General features: G+C 47.0%; 1 protein-coding gene across 1 annotated transcript in view; it reads left to right on the top strand.

Moving 5' to 3' along the window:
- LOC119719142 (meiosis regulator and mRNA stability factor 1-like) overlaps positions 1 to 19019 on the top strand; it is an 85229-nt gene extending 66210 nt beyond the window's left edge. Inside the window, exons 11-13 of the mRNA XM_038188465.1 lie at positions 2794 to 2871; positions 3190 to 3246; positions 18380 to 19019. Coding sequence (XP_038044393.1) covers positions 2794 to 2871; positions 3190 to 3246; positions 18380 to 18603 — 359 coding nt within the window. The 3' untranslated portion in view covers positions 18604 to 19019. The remainder of the gene's footprint in view (positions 1 to 2793; positions 2872 to 3189; positions 3247 to 18379) is intronic.
- Positions 19020 to 22837: the final 3818 nt, after the last annotated feature.

The raw sequence follows: 22837 nt of genomic DNA, 5'->3' as shown, positions 1-22837 counted from the left end.
AAGTCCCGCTTCACTGCTCTGATTAAATAGTTGACTCTGTTTCTGGCCTTTCTATAGGCAGTTAACAATGCTTCAGATTTGACTTGGTTGAAGCGTTGTAAGAGTTTGTCTCTTGTACGCATTGCTGAGTTGATGATGTCATTCCACCATGGTGTTTGCTGGAGTATCGTAACATGTTTATCTTAACACGGCATGTTTATTGACAACGCTGGAATATATATGGTTCCAGAGAAGGAGAAGCTCATTGGGATTGTCTATTCCATCTAAAAAATGCTATGGTGCATTCATCATGTCAGACCTAAATTCATTCACATTTATGTTTTTGGTCTTCCTGTACTTAATATTGCGATGAGATGACATTTTGGAAAATGATCCGTTGTGCATTTTAGTAACAACCACAGGAAAATGATCAGATAACCCAACATGGGGGACCATCACAGAATGAATTGTCGATGGATTGCTGACATAAATATGGTCCAAACAAGTTCCGGATACATATCAGGTTACTTCCAAGACCAATTGAGTGTAGCCTATATCAAGTAGGCTGGTGAGGTTGCTTGAAGAAGCTCAAATTAATGTCACCAAAAATGAGCACATCCATGTTTGACTGATGGCAATCTCAAAATTTTGCTTGATGACACAATCTGTCTCAGCCTTGGCACTTGGTGGTCTGTAGATGTAGCCGACAAGGAACTTCTTGGCTCTAGAGGGCTCGATCTGGAGCCACATGATTTCAGCATGATCAGTTTTAAGATCCACCCTGCAGGTGTAACTAATGGCATATGCCAATAGACTGCCTCCATGTTTGTTGGGTCTGTCGCGCCTCTCTGGCTGATGATAGCCATCAATATGTAATGATGTGGTATCAGTCTTTGGTCCAAGAAATGATTCCGATAAACCAATCACATCCAGGGGGTGCGGATCTTTGCAAAGAGCCAGCTTGAGTTGCTCAAATTTATTGGATATTCTGTTCAGATTCCAGCTGCCAATTCGGATGCCCTTTATGGGTAGACCGCTGAAGGTACACTTGTCGTTGTCGATGGTGCTATCATAATTACATGGCAGTAACGTATTACAGTCTTGACGGTCACTCAGATATAGAGTCTCAAAAAAGGAATCATTCAGCTGAGGAAGGGCACATGTACCACATATGTACAATTCATCATTTGCTTTGTAGTGCTTGTATGTACGAAGAGTCATTCCAGTACATTTCATATGAAAGACTTCAGTGCAAACAGTGCACATGATCTGTCGATGGTTCTTTTGAATCCTCCCATCACATGTAGAGGAAAAGGACAGACTCGGTCTCAGATTGCCGTTATAAATATGTGCAAACTTGTTGCCGATATATGGCGCACCAACAATCTCAAACAGTGTCATTAATTCCATCAAGTTGTTCTTGTGTTCATTCATGGTAGAATTACAACTAGCTGGCACATTATCAACACTTACAGTTTGTAATGTTTGGCGTTGAATGTTGGGCAGGTCGGCGGTCCGTGGGGGCAGCCATCTTTGATCATACTGGATCCCTAATTCTACCATCTGGCTGCCATCATATACCTCGTGGGTGCTGCGCTCCACGATTCAACCTCTGCCCACCAGCTCTATTTGGCTTTTTGTTTCGTGATGCTCCATCCTCGGTGCCACTGTCATTGCCAGCATCTTTGTCACTGTTTGCGCAGGAGGAGGGGACGGGTTACGAGACTCGGACCCGATGGTCAGCTTTGTCTGGATGCAGACTTAAGAAGTTTAGGTTTCTCCCAGGTGTTGCAGGAACTTCTGGTTCCAGTTGGGTCTTGTGTTGGGCTTGTTAAGGCCAATTTGACTGACTGGTTCCTTGTCTGATAGTTGGTTGTTACTTGGTCTACAAGTTCCTGTGGCAGGACTGTAAATGAAACTTGGTCAGGTGTCAAATCTTGGTGATTTGCCCCGTCCTGTCTGTTGTCCTCTCCATTGACATTTCACACTGTCGGCATGGCATCCATGACATATGATCTGCATTCTCGTGCTGACGTCCAGGTCGTTGTTTGATGTCAAAGTTGTATTCGGCCAAAACATGAAGCCACCAAGCCACCCAGCCACTTGTCCTGCTGGTTCCTTGAACCTAAACAACCAGTGTACTTCATTCATTTGCCCAAATAGCTATATTTATTCAGCCGACAGACTCAAACACTAACAGATTTAATCAACCAAGGAGCTTCCTCTCGGGGCCTACCCGTCATGCCACGTCATGAATCCGTCATTATACTTCCTCTTTTTTTCTAGCGATGGCATCGTGCAAAAGTAAACATTTTGCCTTTGGACAAGTTGTTCAGGTGCGGATCCAGGGATGGGGGGGGGGTCAAAAAAAAGAAGCTCTGTCCAAAAAAAGAAGAAGAAATTCCTAGTAATAATAATATGCCCCCCCCCCCTCCGACACCCAAAAAAATTATACTGGTAATAATGTCCGCCTGTGCACAAAATACGGACAGAGCCAGCTTGGTTAGGGGGTATTTGTAAACTATTTTGTAATATAGTGTTAATAATTGTCAAATTTGAACAGTGCTCCCCATTGAAAGTATGGTATGAGTCATACAAAACTTAAAACAGACTGTGCATGTTTAACATAATCTAGTATGAGCCTTTTCATAAGTACTAGAGTTGATTATGAGTAAAATGTGCGCATGGAAAGAAGTAACCTTAAGTAACTTCATTCTTTCCAAAGAACTTGTGGATTTCACTGGCTTCATTTGCCCCCCCCCCCTAAAACAAAAAAGTATGGTTTTACTCCTGAATTGTCTGTTTTATTAACAGTTCCTGGTGTGCAGACAGATACAGGCAAGACACACTCATTGAGACGACTGAGTGATCAGAGAATATCCTTCATGAAAGGTACTATATAAAGAAATCACAGAGTTATACTTGTCATTACAAGTAATAATACAAGAGATATTTGTTCAGCTGAAAGTTGTTTTGGGCAATTTCACTATGGTTGACTGTATCAGAATTTATTTCTTGTACAGCTGTTCACTGAAATCTAGATGCAGATGTCTCATTAGTAGCGTATCAAGTATGGAGCTCCTTCCATGCTAACTAGAGAAATAAAGAATGTGCTTATTGATGAGTGTCTGAATTGATCAGCAATATTTGTTAATGTTAAAGTACCAGTGAGCGATATCATAATGTTTCTCTATATATTGTTTATTACAGTGGAGGCCACAGGACCATCCTATGAATATAGTGATAGAAAATCATCCACCTACGCAGGTAAGTGCACCCTTAACCTACATAGCCATTTCATATAAATATGCTTCTTAAAATATCTCACTAATGAATCATGCACATAAAATGTTAGAAACGTTGTGGATGTTTTCAAGTTCAATCTATATATTTTGTTTGTCAATCGAGTTCTTCATTTTCTTTTTTTATTATGTGTGGTTACATATATGTACAGCATACATGTCAGTTGTACTGACACATTTAAATTTTGTCCTCGTGGTCCGTAATGAAACAGAAATCACATCCAGTATGGAACGTGTGCATTTCTATGGGAAGTTTTCGGATAGCATTTGAGCACATTGTCTAACTGCGGTCTTGAACAGCTGCAGCCAGATGCTTTATACATACATGTAGGTCATAGGCCACTTCCATCACAAGATTCTGTGAAGCTCATCAGCGTATCCCAGCATCCTGTTTGCAGCGCCAGTAGTAATGATTACGCCCTCTTGCGTTCGTGACCTTCGACCTATTTGTCTCCGTTCTATCGTTTATATTGCTCAATGTGCTTTCCCGCCTTTGTTCATTAAAGTCTTCCATTATACCCAATAAGTCGATTACAGTTGCGGTTATTGTGTGTGTTGGATAGAACTCTTGTCCCTACTGGCATGGGGGCAGCGTTTTGAGACGAATCTTCACCGTAGAAAGTGTGGAAAAAGTGCTTCAAACCTCGGACATACCGGACACATACGGTACATAGCCATTCACGTACACAGTGAGTGACTGTACAGTTATACATACAATTGAGTACATCGTCTTGTCATCCAGTGGTTATTTTCGGAGTGCACTATGGCGTCCATGCACCGCGCACCGAAGCAGTGGTGCTTGAGCAAGGTAGAAACAGTAAACACTTTCGAGAACTGGCGGCAAAACCTTCAATATACACTCTCACTTGATTCCAACTTTGCTCCATTCTTAGTGGAGGGCTGTCAGTGGGGGAAGAAAATTAAAACGGCCTCCCTACGAGGTTTCCAGGATGACAATGACACAGTCCCAGTGGACAAATGCAAAACTGCTTAGCAAAAAGTAACTATGCTTGAGCTAATGTTGGGGCAAATCGCCAATTATTGCCCCGTGATATCCAGAAATACCATTATGAAGAACTCAACCTCAGTACAGACCATATGGCAAGTCATACGCCTACACTTTGGCTTTCAATCAACTGGCGCCCACTTTATTGACTTTTCTGACATCCACCTCAGCCCTGAGCGACCAGTAGACCTGTACCAGCGCCTCATGGCATTTGCAGAGGACAATTTACTCCGCTCGGACAGCGGAATTTCCCATCATGGCCAGCCAGTTACTGAGGATGAGGAACTGTCTCCCTCCCTAGAGAACTTTATCGTCCTAACATACATACCAGTCTGCCAAAGTTAGTGAAGCAGCAATACGGTACAGAGCTCCGGTCACGCACACTCGCCTCCATCAAGCCTGAGATATCACAAGCCCTTGGCTCGCTCCGATGACCCGAAGGCGATGCGTACAGTAACCTCACGCCCTCCCCCTTCACGCCCGTCTTTCGGCTCGCAACCCAGGTCCGAACTATGTCAACCACAACGACGCCCCTCTCGCCCCCAAACAGGTTGGATGGAACAGTTCCAATCACTTCCTGAGCGAGTGCCCTCACCTCCCCGAGCAGGAGACGAGCCCCAAGTAGTCAATGAGGATGAGGAGAGCCCTGACACGAACGACAGGGACAATCCCTCCGCCTTCAGAGTCCAGACACGACATTCCCCGTACTTGGACACGTTTTGTGGCTATCACACCATCCGCATAACCATCGATAGTGGAGCCACAGGAAACATGATCCATGCCTCCACTGCAAAGCGCCTAGGGGCTACAATAAAGGAAAGCTCCAGTCTGCACATCAAGCAGATGGCTCATCCCCACTCATGGTAATGGGCGAGACACCCCTCACACTCTCCCGTGATGGCTGTGAGTTCTGTGAGTTCTGTGAGACCCAGTACCAGGCTTCAGGTCCCTTGTGACTGATGAGCTCCTGCAGCAGCACAGGTTGACCATTGAAATTGGCCGCATCAAGAATATCGACAAGAATCCAGTTGCCGAAAAAGCTGTATAAGAGCTGGAAGACGAGCTCCTGCACCAAGATCCCATGGGCGGCGCCGTATCACCACTGACTCTTGCATTAGCCACATCTTGCCTGAATTCCCACATACGCTCCCGTGGTCTTTCCACTCACGAGATGTGGTATCAACGGGATCAGTTCACAAACAGCCAGATTCCCATCACCGACCGGCAGTTGATTTTTGACCAGCAGGACCTTCGCATCGCTAATCATCCCCACAGTGAAAAGGCGAAGACACCATCAGGCAGAATTGCATCTGACACTGTTGTTGCCATCGGGGACTTAGTATATCTCCATGGTGACCGCAACAAAACAAAAAGACGAAACCGCTACCTTGTGACAGCCATTGATGGGTTGTGGTGCAGTGTCCGTAAATTCATCGGGAACCAACTCCGGAGCACATTCTACCGTGTTAAACGCTCAGAGTGTTTCAAGGTACCTTCCCACTCTGATATCGATCCACCATTTCCATCAGAATGGCCCGATCTTCATGACAGTGCTGATGAAGCAGACGCTGACATAGCACCAGCTCCACCCACACCACCTGCCATACCAATCATACTCTCGACACCTGCTAAGCAAGCTACTGGATCCCCCTCTCTGGAAGCTGAGCATGCACCACAAGTAGCAGAGGTACCTATTCACGTGTTGCCTACTCCACAGCCCACGATTCCTACAGACAGCCCTGGAGACATGAGCATCTCTTGCCCACGCTCACCCGCAAGACGCTCATCCCGCCTACGCAAACCACCCGCATACCTTGATGACTACTTGACTGATTATTGACACTGATCCGTGACTGTGTGAACACTGGTAGTGTTTAGGACAAGATATATAATGCCTTCCTATGGAGTGGCACATGTGTGGCAGAATAATCCCCAGGGCTGGAAGGCAGTCTACCCCTATGAAGGCCCATTTTTCTTTCTTTATGTAGCATTAGATTAGATTTTGATATTACATGTTTAGCTTTTGTTTCTTGTTTCAATTGAGCGCAGCAACAAAAAAAACATATTCTTCGTTCTCCTTCTAATATATTTTACTGTAAGAGGGACTCATTGTTTAGGTTTTTTGCCTTGTTTCAAAAGAGAAAAAAGAGGTCACGCCAGTAGTAATGATAACGCCCTCTTGCGTTCGTGACCTTCGACCTGTTTGTCTCCATTCTATCGTTATCGCTCAATGTGCGTTCTCGCCTTTGTTCATTAAAGTCTCCCATTATACCCGATAAGTCGATTCCATTATACCCGATAAGTCGATTACAGTTGCGGTTATTGTGTGTGTTGGATTGAACTCTTGTCCCTACTGGCATGGTGGCAGCGTTTAAGTTCTTTGCCTTGTTTCAAAAGAGAAAAAAAGAGGCCACGCCAGTAGTAATGATAACGCCCTCTTGCGTTCGTGACCTTCGACCTGTTTGTCTCCGTTCTATCGTTATCGCTCAATGTGCGTTCTCGCCTTTGTTCATTAAAGTCTCCCATTATACCCGATAAGTCGATTACAGTTGCGGTTATTGTGTGTGTTGGATTGAACTCTTGTCCCTACTGGCGCAGGGCGGTGGGTACGAGCGAAACTGGAACTGTCCCGTAAAAAAAACACCACCGCTCTAACTGTAAAGAAATGAAACGAAGGATAATCATGTCTTTCATTCACTTCGGTTTGGTCCATTTTATTTGTAAGAACCATGGTCTTTTGGAGCAACTAACAAGTCCTTAAACTTAAGCTCCTTTGTCTGTACAGGAAAAAAAAAAAACTTGCTTGAACATCAAACAGGACAATTACAAAATGACTTTAATTCTAATTTTTTTTTTCTCCTTTCAACGTGGTTGAAAAATACATAGCAACAACTATAAACTGCAGTATATACCAAACCGTGGGCAAACAGGAACTGTATAACTACTTAATGCAAATGCAAAACACTTGCCTGTTCAAGTCTACTTCACTCTACTTACCTGTAGAGCAATACTACTTATGCATATTCCCCCTACCGGCAGGTATTTTCGCTAAGAGTTATATACAATAGCGCCCTCTGGCGCCCTACCCATAATACCCCGCGACATGCGTGCCTCGTGAGCGTCCTCTTTTCTCTTAGCGGCAGGTCGGGTAGGACGTGCGTGAAATAGCTCGCTGTTTGCCTCGTCATTTACTACCCTTTTTTGCGTTTAAGAGAAGTATTTAATAAAAGATTAGTAATCATTAGTTTGTAGAGTTTCATCATCTTCTTGGTTTAATTTATTTCATAAATATGAAGCGTTTGGGGAGGGCCGATCTGTCACTAACCGTAAGGGATAGCTCTCCCACGGGACGGACCGAGTTCTCGGGGGACTCTGCCGTTAACGCTCCGACGTTACCGCGGCAGCAGTCTCTCGTCCGGCACCCTCAGCCACAGTCGGCTGAGGGAGTTGGCAGTTCCGCCGATCAGTTAAGGGGACCTCGGTCACCTTCTCCGGTCAACTCGGGCGGAACACCCAAACTAAAGGCTCACTCCGGCAAGGTTCCCCTAAAACATATCTCCTGTGCCGGAGCAAAGCCTAAGAAGGGCCGTCAGGGCAAGCGTGGCTCGGCAACGAGCGCCGCTTTGGCACCTAGCCCTCCCCCGATCACGGGGCAGCCCGAGGGGACTAGCCGTCACACTTCGGTGGGCTCTAGTCACCCGTGCCCTCCCGACACAGTGCCGAACACCACTGGTTGTCGGGATGGGCTATTGCACGGGCTACCGGTCCGTCCAGCGCTCGCTCAGCCCACGGGGCCTGAGGCGCTGTCGGCCGGGTGCATTATGAGCGATACGGAGCCGGTCGCCCCGGGGGATCCCGGGCCGACGGTTCCCGTGCTAGCTCGCTCAGAGGGACTACTCTCGTCATCGGATTTTTTCCGTTGTTCGGGGGTCCCGGTGCCCCAGGTGTCTTCCGATTTTTCCTCGGACACACCTTGGGGCCGTTCTTCTAAAAAGAAGAATAAGAAGAAGAAGGCTGCACGTCGATCGCACCGTTCTTCTTCGGGTTCGGACGACTCCTCTGACCGGTCCCGCCGGGGCAAACGCTCCCGGGGGGAGGACGCGGTTTCTAGAGCAGATTTCCTGCTGGCTTTTCAGTCAATTTCCGATACGCTATCGGCTATGTCGGCAGGCCGCCGGGCGGGCCCTATTGGGGGCCCCCCTGCAGCGGTGGACTACGGCCCACAGCCATCGGTCGTTGGGCCCACATCACAGTCTTCAGTCACCGGTCACGCTTGGGTGGCCCGGGAACAGAGGGACATACCGCACACAATTAGTCGTGCTCCGGCGTCCCCGCCTGCGGTGAGGACTTCACAGTCGTCGTGCGTTGGTCACGGTTGGGTGGCCCAAGCACAGCGGGACATGCCGCACGTGGTTGACCGTACACCGGAGGCCCGGCCTGCAGCGAGCGTCTCGCATGCATCGGCCGTGGGCCACGGTTGGGTGGATCAGAGGCCGCGGGACCTACCGCGTACGCTGGGATCCCCGCCTGTATTGAGTATTCATCCATCTATGCAGTTTGACTCGGAGGAAGTTGTCCAGCCACTACCGCGTGGTTCGGTACCTCCGGGCGGCGTTCGTTCACCGGAGTCAACTCGGCCCTCACAATCGGCTGAGTCATCCGATGACGACGAGGAACCAGACCGTTTACAGCGGCTGTCTATTTCTGAAACGGAGCTCCGTTTAGTACAGAGGGATATGATAAGAGTACTTCATTTACCCTCCGCTGATGAGCCCCCTCCGCCCGATCATCAATCTTTCAAGCGAAGGACGGGCTCCGCATCTAGCAGCGATAAGATATTCCCCGTACTTCCTTTAGATCAAGTATGCGTGGAACATATCGACAGCATCATGTCAACTGATAAATGGCGGCCGTTTCTCAGTCGGGAACGGGATTATTTTCGTTTCCCGGCTGAAGATCATGTGAAGTTCTTCACTCCGCCTGCCATCCCCGACGCCGCAAAAGATAAACTTGTGGCCGATGAGAGTGGTTCATCTTCCAAGCGGCCCTTTGTGGACAAAGCACGGGGTAAACTTGAAGATGTTTTGAAGAAGATGGACGCAGCTTCACGCTTCGGTTTGAAATCAGCGTCTTTCTTACTTCTTCTCACGGAATATTTGGCCGTGGGCTATGAAGAGGATTCGCCGATTCCAGCAGATATGCTGACTGCGGCCCTTCATTGCCTCGACCATGGTCTACGCTCAGTGCTTGATCAATTCGCACGCGTGTCGACCCTATCAACGTCCACCCGCTGGGGTAACGTGCTCGATGCACTTTTCCTCCCGTCGCAGGGTGCTCGCAAAAGACTTGAAGATCTCCCCTTAACGGGCCCGGATCTATTTGCCGGTAAATTCGAGGATCAGATGCGAGATGAGGCCAAACGTCTGAAGGCTACGGAGAAAATCAACTTCAAGAAGCCTCCAGCACCGGCGCCCAAACAACAGCGGGGTAAGGGCAAAACATTTGTCATTCCCCGCCGCAAACCTCTGAAATCTGGTCGCGGTGGTTTTCGTGGCCGCACGGACAATACTTGGTGCGCGCGCCACGCAGGCCCGCACGTTCTCTGGACAACAACGGCCCCAATCCGGTCGTGGTTTCCGGGCACCGGCCCCCCGCTATCCCGGGGGCTGGCGCAAGTGACTTAGTAGACTCGTGGCGGCCTCCCGCCGTCGGACCCGTGGGAGGCCGTCTCCGAGACTTTGCGGGGTCCTGGGGTTAAATTACATTCGACCGGTGGGTGCTTGACACGATCGGGTGCGGCTACGCACTCGAGTTCTCGAGCACACCCCCGTCGGACATGATCGTTCGACCGACGGTAGTTCCGTCCGATCCTACTAAACGTCTTTCCCTCGAAGGGGAGATCAGTTCCCTCCTCGGGAAACGGGCAATTCGCCCGCTCCCTCCGGGGGAGACACGGTCGGGCTTCATGTCAACCTTCTTCCTGGTACCCAAGAAGGAGGCCGGCATGTGGCGCCCGATTTTAAATCTAAAACCCCTCAACAAATTTATTCGGCCAAGACGTTTTCGCATGGATACGCTCAACATCATACTCCAATCGATTCGTACTCCTGCGTGGGGAGCCAGTCTAGATCTGAAAGATGCGTATCTACACATTCCTGTCAGACCAGACCACTGGAAGTTTCTTCGTTTTCAGTACGAGAACGTCCAGTACGAGTTCATGGTTCTTCATTTGGTCTAGCCACCTCACCCCGGGTCTTCACGCGTGTGGTGAAGACAATCGGGGCCGCATTAAGAAAACAAGGTTTGATGATCTTCATGTATCTCGACGATTGGATCATTATTGCTCAATCTCAGACGGCCGCATCGGCGGCACTCAATCTGACTTGGCGTCTAGCGGCGGATCTCGGGTTTATTATCAACGCCGAGAAATCCCATCCACATCCATCCCAATTCCCAATCTTTCTGGGAGCGTCGCTCGATCTCCAGAAGGGATTGGTTCGGCCTACGGAGGAACGAATTGTAAATCTCCAACAGTGTGTGTCTCTGTTTCTCCCGACGACCATGGCCCCAGCGCAAGCCTGGCTAAGGTTGCTCGGTCTTATGGCCAGTATGGTGGATGTGGTGAACTTTTGCAGACTAAGGATGCGTCCCATCCAATTACATCTGCTGTCCTTCTATCGGCCCAGTCGTCACCACATACGTCATCTGGTGCCGACCACACCTTGGCTAATACCGCACCTCCGTTGGTGGCTCGACAATGCCAATCTCACGGAGGGGCGCGCGTTTCGCAATCCCAAGCCGTCAGTGACCATCACGACAGACGCGTCACTTTTTGGCTGGGGGGCCACCCTCCACCCGCGCCAAGTAGCGGGTCGGTGGGGGCCCGAAGAGTGCTCGAAGCACATAAATGTGCTGGAGATGTTGGCAGTCATCAATGCTCTCCAACGTTTTCAAACATCAGTGACAAACCAGGTAGTCAACATTCGATGCGACAATGCCACAGTAGTGGCCTACATCAATCGACAAGGAGGCACGCGATCCGCCCAACTATGCGCGCTCACGTGGAATCTCTTCCATTGGTGTATGAGCCACAGAGTATCACTCGTGGCAACTCATCTCCCAGGCGAGGAGAACGTCACAGCCGACGCTCTCTCCAGGGGGTGGGTCGTTCCGACGGAATGGACACTGCGTCCGCAGGTTGTCCAGTCCCTCTTCCTACTGATCGATCGACCTCATGTCGACCTGTTTGCCTCTCGGAACAACCACCAGTTACCGGTATACTGCGCAAGACACAACGACCCTTGCGCTTGGCAGACAGATGCGCTGGCGATACGGTGGGACAGGCTTCTGGCATATGCCTTTCCCCCGTTCTCCCTCATACCTCGAGTACTGGCCAAAGTGGAACAGGAGGACTGCAAGATCCTCCTCATAGCTCCTTTTTGGCCACGCCAACCGTGGTTCCCGAGACTCACCAAGCTCTTGGTTCACCGCCCGGTGATTCTTCCGCAGAGGGCGGACATACTGTTCCAGCCCAGCTCGGGTTTTCTTCACCCGGCCCCGGAGGATCTCCACCTGACGTGCTGGGTATTATCACGCAATCCCTCCGCACGGCGGGCCTTTCTGAACGAGCTGCGGCCATTGCAGCCTGCAGCCGACGGGAATCTACAAGGAAAGTTTACAACAGTAGATTACACCATTTTTACAAATGGTGTAGAACCAGGTCTCTGCGTCCCTCCGATACTTCTATAGGAGAGGTTGCAGACTTCCTGGTAGGTCTCTTTGAAAGTGATCTTGCTACAGCCACAGTTAAAAATTATCGGTCGGCTATAGCAGCTATTCATGGAGGATTCTCTGACGGTTCCTCGGTGTCAGATAATCAGAGTCTTAGCCAACTTGTCAAGGGGATGTTTGTGTCGCGCCCCCCGACACGTAGGCTATTACCATCATGGGATCTCTTTGCCGTTTTATCAACCTTATCGAGACCCCCATTTGAACCAATGGGCAGCTCAACCTTGTTGCAGCTGTCGGTTAAAGTGTCATTTCTGTTAGCAGTGGCTACGTCTAGACGACGTAGCGAACTGTATTCGCTTACGGTGGAGACAGGGCATATCCGGTGGGAACCAGGGGGTGTACGCCTGGTTCCTAGAACAGGTTTTCTGACTAAAAATCAGTCGGAATCATTTTCACCTCCTGATATTTTTGTGCCGGACATAAAATCTTTTTCGTCTGTCTCTCGTGACAAGCTTTGGTGTCCGGTCAGGGCCCTGAAATGGTACGTTGATAGAACTAAATCGCTCCGAAGCGGCCATTCACAGCTGTTTATTACAACGACTCCACCATACCGACCGGCCTCGCGTGATACAATTTCCCGCTGGTTGGTTACGGCCATCAAATCAGCAATAGACTCACCAACAACAGATTCCCTTGGGTCAGTCCATGCACATGAGGTCAGGGCAACTTCTACTTCCTGGGCCTTTTTTAAGGGTGTTTCTGTTAAAGATATTACACAGGCAGCGTGTTGGAAAACCCCCAACACCTTCACAGAGTGCTATTTGAAGGATGTCCTCCAGACGGAAGGCAGAGCCGGGAGAGTGGTGCTGAAGGCGGCGAGCCGAGCATCATCGGGCCCACAGGATCCTCTCCTACCCGGGACTTCCCTAGAATAGGTGAGTCTCCTCATCCTGTCTATTTACATTAATACATTACACTGTATTGAATATAAATGTATAGCTAAACACTCTTGTAGCAAGGTCATTGGTCTTGGACAAGTTACCTTTTTTGTATCAGTTTACCTTGTGCATGGGCTTGATTTGAAGTGTTTTAGAACTTGCTTTAAGAAGTGTCGTGTACTAACAGTACTCTTCTTTGCAGGATTCAACTGTATTATATCATAATACTTTACATTGTGGGGCGTCCCCCCTTACAAGGGCTGACGTCTCGGTTAACATGCGAGGGTAATTAATATCCTTTACATGTAGATTTATTGGTTTTTGCCCCTGTCCGCCTTTGGTCGGAACAGTGGGAGCCATCTGGGGTTACATTTCCATGTTTCGTGCCCCTGTGAGTAAGCAATAGCATCTCGCATAGTGACCCACCTCCTTGACGGTGCTAGTCTATGCATAAGTAGTATTGCTCTACAGGTAAGTAGAGTGAAGTAGACTCCCCCCCCCCCCCCCCCCCCCACAGAAGTGTGGTTGGGGTCTACGAACGAATACTTACCTGTAGAGCATCCCTCCCCCCTACACCACTCTTCTCGATGCCTTGGGTACTTTGTTGTATTCCGACTTAGCGCTCGAGAAAAGAGGACGCTCACGAGGCACGCATGCCGCGGGGTATTATGGGTAGGGCGCCAGAGGGCGCTATTGTATATAACTCTTAGCGAAAATACCTGCCGGTAGGGGGAATATGCATAAGTAGTATTGCTCTACAGGTAAGTATTCGTTCGTAGACCCCAACCACACTTCTGTGGGGGGGGGGGGGGGGAATTACTCTCTTCTCAAAAAAACCTGAATTATCAACAATGGCACATAACCCAGAAAACAGATGTCCTACTAACCAGCAATTGTCTGTTTATTTGCAATACACTTGCCAAGATATGTTCCCCCATAGCTGATTAGGTTGTAACATCTTTCTTATAAAATCTAGCGAATGTACCTGCATTTGTACCAGCTGTTTCCTCCTATATTTCCTCCTGCACTTGGACAGAACACTATACATTATTAACCTACATTAGTCTTTATCCGAAATCGAAGCAGAGCTGTACAGCCCCAATGATATATTAACTTTCAAATATAATCCTTTGAGCTACTGATGGCGCCTTCTTCAGAGCCTCCTCGTCCAACCCCATTGCTAGTACTGATGGCCTATTCCAAGTTATTTAGACACTGTCGCCTGTGGCACAATTCCATCAAATGGTGCAAATGGTATGGGAATTTTTTGGACTGTTTAACTATCAAGTGGACCCCGAGGGTACACCCCGTGCTGAAGCACTCATTATTGCAAGTGCGGGAATTCAGGCGCTGGGCCATCGTGGTCTAGGTATTCTGCTCAGTTTTGAATTTAGCTACAAGATGTTGAAAGTACAATTTTATGTGTTAATGTACATGCCCTCCTATTTGGTGTTGATTATTTTATGAAGTGTTACAATGTATTTGTGTCCATGTCCTTTAATATGTACCTGTGCAGGCTACAAAGAATAAATTAGTAAAGTATAGGATTACCCATGTTTAACAAGAACTGTGGAATCCCCCGCCCCGCCCCCCTTTTCTCCCAATAATTGTGCCTTTTTAAATGTCGCCCGCAGTCTAAATGAAACTAAATTTTAGGCCGATGTGATGTGCAGAAGGGGACACTTTATTTTACAAAATTTGGACCGTTATTGCGAATGTCATTTCAAACGTAGGGTATCGTGAAATGGTAACTTTTTTCATTGAATATATATAGGATAAAGGGATAATTTGTAGTGTGAATTATAAACAAAGATAATTACAGCATGCTTTGTTCTATTGAACTGAAACTCTACACATGTGCTTAGCAGTCATATCTTCACAAGCATACCAAATTTCAATCAATCGCACTAACTATACCCACCTTGACTCTGACCCCACAGGCACTTTCTGTCGAGATATATAACAGGTACTTGACGATATGCGATCACGTGACCAGTTGTCCAAGAAAGCTCACAAATTTCTTTCTCCCTGTGATTGTAGGACTGCCAGATTTTACCTTCTACCCAAGATTCACAAGGCTGGCAACCCCGGTAGACCCATCATCTCCGGTAATGGCTCACCCACGGAACGCATCTCCCTGTGCATTGACAGTTTTCTCAAACCCCTTGTTCGACGTCTCATCTCTGTACACCAACATCCCACATGAGGAGGGTGTTCGTGCTTGCTCCTTGGCTCTGGCCAAGGCAGGACACACGACTCCTCCCATCAGTGATGTTGGCACCCTCATGAGGCTTATACTAACGAAGAACAATTTTTCCTTCCTTGGTGAACACTATCTACAGGTACACGGCACTGCAATGGGCACTCGCATGGCCCCTTCCATGGCTTGCCTCTTCATGGGTGACCTCGAAGAACTCATTCTTGCCTCGGCCCCATGTCGCCCTTGGATCTGGTGGAGATATATTGATGATGTTTTTTTCATCTGGACCAGTGATGAGGACAGTCTCTTGACCTTCACTAACCACAGCAATTCCTTCCACAGAACCATCAAATTCACATCGGAGTTCTCGGCTCACCAAACCCACTTTCTGGATGTCACCGTCCGCAATAATTTGTAGTGTGAACTATAAACAAAGATAATTACAGCATGCTTTGTTCTATTGAACTGAAACTCTACACATGTGCTTAGCAGTCATATCTTCACAAGCATACCAAATTTCAATCAATCGCACTAACTATACCCGCCTTGACTCTGACCCCACAGGCACTTTCTGTCGAGATACACAACAGGTACTTGACGATATGCGATCACGTGACCAGTTGTCCAAGAAAGCTCACAAATTTCTTTCTCCCTGTGATTGTAGGACTGCCAGATTTTACCTTCTACCCAAGATTCACAAGGCTGGCAACCCTGGTAGACCCATCATCTCCGGTAATGGCTCACCCACGGAACGCATCTCCCTGTTCATTGACAGTTTTCTCAAACCCCTTGTCCCACAGATTTCGTCATACATTCACGACACCCCAGACTTCCTACGCAAGCTTGAAGGAATCAAGGACCAGATTCCCAGCACAGCCATCATTGGGACTTTCGACGTCTCATCTCTGTACACCAACATCCCACATGAGGAGGGTGTTCGTGCTTGCTCCTTGGCTCTGGCCAAGGCAGGACACACGACTCCTCCCATCAGTGATGTTGGCACCCTCATGAGGCTTATACTAACGAAGAACAATTTTTCCTTCCTTGGTGAACACTATCTACAGGTACACGGCACTGCAATGGGCACTCGCATGGCCCCTTCCATGGCTTGCCTCTTCATGGGTGACCTCGAAGAACTCATTCTTGCCTCGGCCCCATGTCGCCCTTGGATCTGGTGGAGATATATTGATGATGTTTTTTCATCTGGACCAGTGATGAGGACAGTCTCTTGACCTTCACTAACCACAGCAATTCCTTCCACAGAACCATCAAATTCACATCGGAGTTCTTGGCTCACCAAACCCACTTTCTGGATGTCACCGTCCGCAAGCAAGGCAACTCACTTACCACTGACCTGTATTCCAAACCCACAGACACCCACCAGTACCTCCACTCCTCCAGCTGTCACCCCAGGCACTGCAAAACTGGCATAGCGTTTAGCCAGGCACTCAGACTCAGAAGAATTTGTTCTAATGATTCCGATTTCTCCCGCCATACACAGATACTGAGGAACAACTTGGTGGCCAGGGGTCACAGTTCTCGCCAAGTTCATCGTGCCATTGCCAGAGCTAAAGCTATCCCCAGAAATCTAGCTCTCACGGGAAAGGCCCCTGATGCCATGGCCAAACCCATGATTCCCTTGGTTACCACGTTTCACCCCAATCTCCCTCCCCTTTGCAAAATCACTAATGATGATCATCATATCCTCCATACTTCAGATCGCCTTGCCCGCGCCATCCCCAACGGGCCAACATTGGCTTACAGGCGTCCTCGAAATCTACGGGACTTGATTGTTCGAGCTGAAGTCCCATCCTTAGATGCATCCCCTCCCACCCAGCATGGTACTTTCAAGTGCAGTTCCAGATGTGTTGTCTGCCAGATTCATATCCAGGAGACTGACTCCTTTTCTGGCCACTCTTCTGTCACTACCCACAGAACCATTGGTAACATCACTTGTAACACCTCTAATGTCATATATCTCATTTCTTGCAGGGTCTGTGGAGTGCAGTATGTAGGTGAGACTAAGAATACGCTCAAGAAGCGTTTCTATGCCCACCGGTCAACGGTCAACACCAAGAAACTAGACACCCCTGTTGGTCATCACTTCAACCTGCCTAACCACTCCATTTCTGATATGATTTTGCAGGGCATTGAATCTCTTGGCCATCGCAAGGACTCAGTTTGCCTCAGCAGAGAGAAAGTGTGGATGAATCGTCTTCGAACTATTCAACCACATGGTCTCAACATCCAACTTGGAAATGATTAATCCTTTTCTTCCTCCATTGTCTTCTGTTACAGATTATCCACCTGGTCTTCCTTGTTTGTGTTTACCCATCTTCCGCCATCTTTCATCCCTTTCCACCTCCATACTGTTTCCCCCCCCCCCCCCCCCCCCCGCATCATCCCCCTTCACTCTCACACTCTTTTGTCCGTTCCCACTCCCTGTGACCTTTGATCCTTCCCCTTTCTGGTCCCTCCCCTGTTTTCACCAGACCCCTTGTGGTTTGCCATCTCCCTTGTTTCTTTGTTCTCTCATCCACCCTTCCCTGCATCTTTCCACACCTTTCCCACCTAATCCTCCTTTTGTGTTTCTTCTTTCAGCCCTGCATGTTTGTGTGCACCCCCATGTTAATGTATGTACCTCTGTCATTTCTGTTTTAGCCTCTGAAGAAGAACTTGCTAAGTTCGCAATGTCAGGCCACATTAATTTTTAAATTTCAATCAAATCTGTCATGGCATGGCCAAGATCTTAGAGTGGGGGGTTGGATCCACCCCCTTTTATCCTGTCCCCACAAAATGGCCGGCATAATATGGCATCGAAAAAAATAGAAACATTGGCTTTTGGATTCAGTAGATCATAACGTTTTTAAAAATGTATAGTTTTGCTAATCCCCATAAAACCCCAACGAAAATACATTGTGAACCTGACTATTCTATTCTATTGTTTCGTTAGGCAGCACGGGGACCAGACAGGGCAAAGCTTTCACGCAGCTTGCTCACCTTTGAACAATGGACTTAATTCAGTTAATTCATCTCGTACCTCAGCATTGGAAAGAATGGACACTTTTGTTGCCACAATATCTTGACAATGGGTGTGAAAGGGATGTAGTTTAAATCGGAAAAACGACTCAAAATGTTTCTCCTTAAGAGAAAATGCATTCTGGTTTAATACTTGAAATGGACAGATGTCTGAACTTCTTCTTCATTTTTATGTCTGGCATAGATGCTGCAGTTACTCTACCAGCTGTGAAGACACGACCAGCATCAGGAACATCTCTTAATTTCAACAAGGAAGAGAATCTAACACCACCAGAGAAACCAGAGAATGATGTTGTGGGTAGGAAACTGAACACTCCTGATATTTCGAAGGCCCCAAGACAAATGGTAAATAGGAACAGAGGGCGCTGTCAGCTTGCTGCCAATTTTTCAGTGAAAGAATGTAACTAGTTTCATTGTTTGAACACAATCTTGATATATTGAGGGTAACAATAAATCTTCACATATATTGGTACTTTTACCTTTTTTGATTTGGCAGGCATATGGCAGACTGTTTGCCTCGACATGAAAATGTTCGAATTTTGCAAATGCCAGTTGTGGTTTATTCTACTAGCACTCAGTTTCTATTTTAAGATGGTGCACAGTGTCTGGAGTAATGTTTCCCTCGGACTGCGATGATTTGAACGTCAAGTGGGGGGGGGGTGTTGTTCAAGTTACATTTCTTCTTTCTTCCTATGTCATGCAGTGGCGCACCCAGGATTTGGTTTTGGGGGGGGCTCAAAAAATTTTTTTTTACAAATTTGTTTAAATTTGAATTTTTTTCAAAAACTTTCGCCCAAAATATTTGGCCGCATAAAAAAAAATGTTTGTTTTTTTGAGGGGCGGCCTATTTTGTCATTGGTGGCGCCACTTACACCCCTAATATACTACTGGAAAACAGGCCACATTCATATCACCAAGGCCAAATCGTGGGACTAAGAAAAAAAATACAAAAAAAGTACAAACAAAAAAGCCCCCCCCCCCCCCCCCCCCCCCCCCCCCGGGTACGCCACTGATGTCATGGAGTGAAACTTGGTTTGTATAGTTGTTTCCTAAAAATCAGAGACTGTTGATAATTTATATTATTTCTGAACAAACTGACTAGGTGCATTAGGCCAAAAAAAATAATAACTCGGTCTCTGGTCAGCACGCGCATCGATTTTAATCATGCGCGTCAACTTTTTTTTTTCTTCAAATTAACACAGAAGCTACAACAGTGCCCTCTATTGCCGCACCTCCTCAACTTTTTGTACCAAGGAGCACCAAGGAATGGGGAAATTGCACCATGGCAAATGATAAAGGGCACCAAGGCAAATTTTGGAGGACACCAATGTATAATGGGGACACAAAAAAGCAAAATGGTACCCACCTTGTCTGTACAATTCAAGATTGGAAAAAAAAAAAAAAAAAAAAGCCGCGTCGCCGCATCAATTCTGGAACTTCGGTCTGACCAGAGACCGATTATTTATTTTTTTTGGCCTTATAATGTTTTTTTTTTAATTGAACAAAGAAATTGACTGCAGCGGGGTTTGAACCTGCGACCTTTGTATTGCCGTTCTGGTGCTCTACCAACTGAGCTATAAACTCTATAATTACAAAGTTTTAATAAAAAGCTGTATCTCCTTTGAGTGATCCCCATTCGCTATTTCTCAGGTTTGCACTGGCTACCTGGCATATAAGGGTTTATAGCTTCTGACTAGAATCCTGTGAACAAAGTCATTGACAGCCAGCATAGAGCTGGTAGAGCATCGGAATGGCAATGCAAGGTCGCACAATTAAATTATTTTTGGATGCAGTTGGTCCGTATTATATTTGTAAATCAGGTCATTGTTTTGAAGGGGTAAGCATGTATGTTTAAAAAAGCAGCGGTTTTGCACTTCAGCAAGTTCATATACTATTTACATATCATTGGTAAACTGATCGATTTCCAGTTCATGTTGTCAGGTTTTTGTTTATTTGAGCACAGTTCATAACAACTTACCTGCTTGGTTGTTCTGATTATTTTGATACTACTTTTGTGTCTGTGATCATCAAAAAAAAGTTGCATAAATTTAGCTGGGTTAGGTGGGTGACGATATGTTTGGGTCAAGTGCCGTTTAAAATGCCTCAGTTGTTACAAGTTAAATGTCACTATTGTGCACCTGGACTGATCTTGTTGTAATGGGGATCTCGGGTGAAGCAGATACTAGAAAAATAGCAGTGAAGAATATGAAGAGTAATCCCGCCCTCGCCTGGCTACCCAAAGTCAGTTTCCACAGCTGTTATAAAGTTAAACACAATTGGGGAATACAATAAATGCAGAATTATGAAGTTGAGTGAAGTTGAGAAACAGCTGTTATGCAATTATGATTCTTTAAAGTTTTTTTTTTTAAATGGATATGCATTTTGGAAATAAACTCTTCATATAGACACATCAAAATGTCTTGGTACAGATGAAACCCTGTAAATGCTCATTTTTCTAATTACCTAGGTTCATGTTGTATTAATGCTTGCACATAGTTATTTACTTTCTTAGTAGAAACTCATTTTTACTAATTTACTAACACATTACAAATGCCTCTGTGCACACCTCTTAAAAACGAACCTATTATACATGTAGGTTTGACTTGAATAATCAGCATGTTGAATGAGATGCAGCATCAGCTGGACCAATTATTCTTTACAATACATTAAAAGACATACCACATCAATCCTAAATGTCATAAAAAGAGAATCTTAAATTGAAGATGTTTTTTTTTATTATGTGTTTTAATTCATTTGCTATTATTTATGCTCATATACAGTTGCATCATAGATTAAGAAACAAATGCTATTTAAATATTATCACATTATTTAGGGTTTACGAAACGACAATGCTTAACGTAAAATAAAAGACAATGCTTAAAGTTAGCTTAAAACAAGATGTAAAATATGGATAGATTTGTTTCGTTTTTTTTTAATTTCAAACACCTTGCTTTCAAACTGACAGATTATTACAAAATGCCCTTGTCTATACACTCATTCATGTAGGTACAGATTGTGCTGGCACCCAGGCACAATATGTGACCATTCACTCAATGTTTTCTTTTGCAAGGTAAGCAAGGTACACTTTAATGGTTGAAAACAAACAGCTGTTTTTTTTTTCCCTGGTACCATTGGCCTTGACCAATGACAGGTCTACTTCGCTCAACTTACCTGTAGAGCAATTTACTTATGCATATTCCCTATACCGTATTTTCCACTAAGAGTTTTATACAATAGTGCCCTCTGGCGCCCTACCCATAGTACACTGTGGCATGCTTGCCTCGTGAGCCGTCCTCTTTTCTCTTAGCGGCAGGTCGGGTAGGACGTGTGTAAAATAGCTCCTGTTTTCCTTGTCATTTTTCTACCCTTTTTTTTGCTTAAGAGAAGTTTATTGATAACAAAAGTTATTAACAACAGTTTGTAGAGTTTCTCATCTTCTTCTTGATTTAGTTGTTATATTTATTCGATTATTATGAAGCGTTTGGGGAGAACTGATCTGTCACAAACCGGGGCAATTCCTCTCCCACGGGATGGACCGAGTTCTAGGGCAGCAGTCCCTCGTCCAGCACCCTCAGCCACTGACGGCTGGGGGCGTTGGCAGTTCCACTGACCAGTTAATGGGAACTCGGTCTCCTCCAATCAATTCAAGCAGAACACCCAAACAAAGGGCACGCTCCGGCAAGGTTCCTCCAAAACATACCTCCTGTGCCAGAGCAAAGCCTAAAAAGGGTCGTCATTGGGGCAAGCGTGGCTCAGGTATGAACACCACTATACCGCCCGGTCCTTCCCCAAGCACGGGGCAGCCCGAGGGGACTAACAGCCACAATTCAGTGGGCTCAGTCACCCGTGCCCTCCCGACACAGTGCCGAGTACCACTGGTTGCCGGGACGGGCTAATGCATTGGACCGACCAGTGCTCGCTCAGCCCACAGGGCCTGAAGCGCTGTCGGCCGGGTATGCTATGAGCAATGCGGAGCCGGTCGCCTGGGGGGACCCCGGACCAACGGCCCCTGTTCTATCTCGCTCTGAGGGACCATTCTCGTTATCAGATTTTTTCCGTGCCCCAGGTTCTTCCGACTTTTCCTCTGTCACAACGCGGGCCGTTCTTCAAAGAACAACAACAAGAAAAAGAAGGGTGATCGCCGATCTTCGGACTTTGACGGCTCCTCTGACTGGTCCCACCTGGGCAAACGCTCCTGGGGTGAGGACTCGATCTCGAGGTGAGGACTCGATCTCGAGCTACGCTATCGGCTATGTCTGCAGGCCGCCAGGCGGGCCCTATTGGTGGCCCCCCTGAAGCGGCGAGCTACGCGCCCCCCCCCCCCCCCCCCCCCAAAAGGTTGATCTCACAGTCTTCAGTCACCGGTCACGGTTGGGTGGCCTGTGAACACAGTTAGCCATGCTCCGCAGTCCCTACCTGTAGTGAATGCTTCACAGTCGTCATTCATTGGTCACGGTTGCGTGGCCCAAGCACAACGAGATACATGTACGTGTACATGTACAGTGTATGTGTATATTATGTTCGTATATTATGTTCATATACATGTATAGCACTCACGGTTGCATGCACCGGTGGCCCGGCCTACGGCGAACGAAACTTCATATTCGCCAGCCGTGGGCCACGGTTGGGTGGACCAGAGACA

This window comes from Patiria miniata, unplaced genomic scaffold (assembly GCF_015706575.1).
Source record: "Patiria miniata isolate m_02_andy unplaced genomic scaffold, ASM1570657v1 HiC_scaffold_8, whole genome shotgun sequence".
Lineage (NCBI taxonomy): Eukaryota > Metazoa > Echinodermata > Asteroidea > Valvatida > Asterinidae > Patiria > Patiria miniata.
This window is presented reverse-complemented; position numbering and strand designations above follow the sequence as displayed.